This window comes from Morus notabilis, unplaced genomic scaffold (assembly GCF_000414095.1).
Source record: "Morus notabilis unplaced genomic scaffold, ASM41409v2 Scaffold11029, whole genome shotgun sequence".
Taxonomy (NCBI): Eukaryota; Viridiplantae; Streptophyta; class Magnoliopsida; order Rosales; family Moraceae; genus Morus; species Morus notabilis.
In genome coordinates, this window is record NW_010363270.1 from 1 (window position 1) to 1,563 (window position 1,563).

Sequence of the window (1,563 nt, forward strand, 5' to 3'; positions counted from 1 at the left end):
AAAATTTAATGATATTTCCGTAAAATTTTTATAAAATTTTCACGATATTTAGTCATTTTAACACTACGTTTTACTCAAAAATAGAAATTTTTGTGAATATATCAATATTTACAAAAATATCCGTGAAAATTTAAAAATATTCTGCAACAAAGATACCGCACCCTTATTTTCATATTCCATATCAATACTTTTAAAATATAGAAATTTCCGTCACTAAAAATATCGATATTTTTATCCTCGTCTATACGCAACCCATGAGCCAAGTCCCCATCTCAGCACTATTTTAGGAAAAAATAAGAAAAGGACATTCACTGGCCATGTGTGGGGGGTCATTAGGAAACTGCAGCTAAGGGCCGTGCAACAACTTGTGATGAGGCGAATAGATAGAAAGAGAAATTGAGAAAGACATAACGCTAAATCAGAATTATTCTGGGAAATTTTCGCAATTTGATGAAACTAAACAGGACAAAAAATGAAGAAAACAACAAAATGACATTATCCCACTTCAAAAACATATATGATATCCCCTCCCTCACTGCCTTTAATACTCTAAACTGGTGAAACAAATTGTCGAATGGCAGCCAAACAAGATTCAAAGAACAGCTCACTTTCCTCGTTTACCCTTTAGCTCTGAGTCCCTGAAGAAAAAAAGTGATTCACAAAGTGAAAAAAAACTTCACAAGATCTGGAGATTGTAACTTTGTAACTACATGCACAAGACACTTTTTTGTACCTCTGAATGTGATCGAGAATGAGAAGTCGTGGTCCGGGTGGGATCCTCACGTCTCTAAGCGCACTGAAACAAACAATGTACAGCTATTTTATAACCGTTCATCATATGAGCTCAGAAAAGATGATAGGAAAATAAGTGTTATGATACAGTTTGAAGATACAAGTACAACTACTTGCCTATCTGTGAGCAAAGGCAAAGTACTGTCCGTTAATAGCCCTTTTTTGAAATTCTTCTCATAATTCTGAAGGCCAAGGTTACTCAACATGCCTCTTGTTTTAGCATAGTAAATATCTTCAACTGGTGGTTGAGAAAACTTTTGCCCCAACTGCACAGCAACGTAGGAAGTGAAGTGTAAATATCTGCCGCTATAACGGATGAATAAGCAAATCCACACAAGATGTGCGGTATTTTGTGTAACATAGAAGATATTTTTCAGCAAAGAGAGTCATGTACAACCCAACATGCCCACAAACTGGAAATGAAGCAAGTTCTGGCATTTAGCTACCCCTAAGATGATAAAACTCTTTCAGTGTGAAGCTTACCTGGTAAAGTCCACCTTGAACAAGTGCGAAGAAAAGTCCAGAAGTGGCTGCATTTGCTACCTGGTTGGGGCCACCCATGCCACTCACCAATGAAAACATGGCTCCAGAACCAAAAGCTGCTACCATACTGCAATAAAAAGCCGTCAATTTTAAGCAAGTATAGAGGAAAGAAAATTGGTATATTGCAACACTCTAGACCAAGTTGATGATAAATGAATTTCATCACACTCCACTGCAACTTTAGCATAATACCTTCAAACACCACCACATGCTTTTGTTTCTTTCTTT

At 36.6% G+C, this 1,563-nt stretch overlaps 1 protein-coding gene across 1 annotated transcript; it reads right to left on the reverse strand.

The window, feature by feature from the left end:
- Positions 1-396: 396 nt before the first annotated feature.
- On the reverse strand, positions 397-1,436 carry LOC112092664. Its single transcript, XM_024169310.1, has 4 exons — positions 1,276-1,436; positions 910-1,058; positions 734-796; positions 397-638 (listed from the first exon to the last, which is right to left on the reverse strand). Exons 1-4 carry the CDS (start codon positions 1,399-1,401, stop codon positions 605-607), a joined length of 372 nt encoding a protein of 123 aa, XP_024025078.1. The 5' UTR covers positions 1,402-1,436; the 3' UTR covers positions 397-604.
- Positions 1,437-1,563: the final 127 nt, after the last annotated feature.

Coding starts and splice junctions, on each gene's coding strand:
- LOC112092664 (XM_024169310.1), bottom strand. CDS start 1,401: ATGGTAGCAGCTTTTGGTTCTGGAGCCATGTTTTCATTGGTGAGTGGC. Junction 1,059..1,275: donor TTCAAGGTGGACTTTACCAG/GTAAGCTTCACA, acceptor GTTGCTGTGCAG/TTGGGGCAAAAGTTTTCTCA. Junction 797..909: donor TTGCCTTTGCTCACAGATAG/GCAAGTAGTTGT, acceptor TGTTTGTTTCAG/TGCGCTTAGAGACGTGAGGA.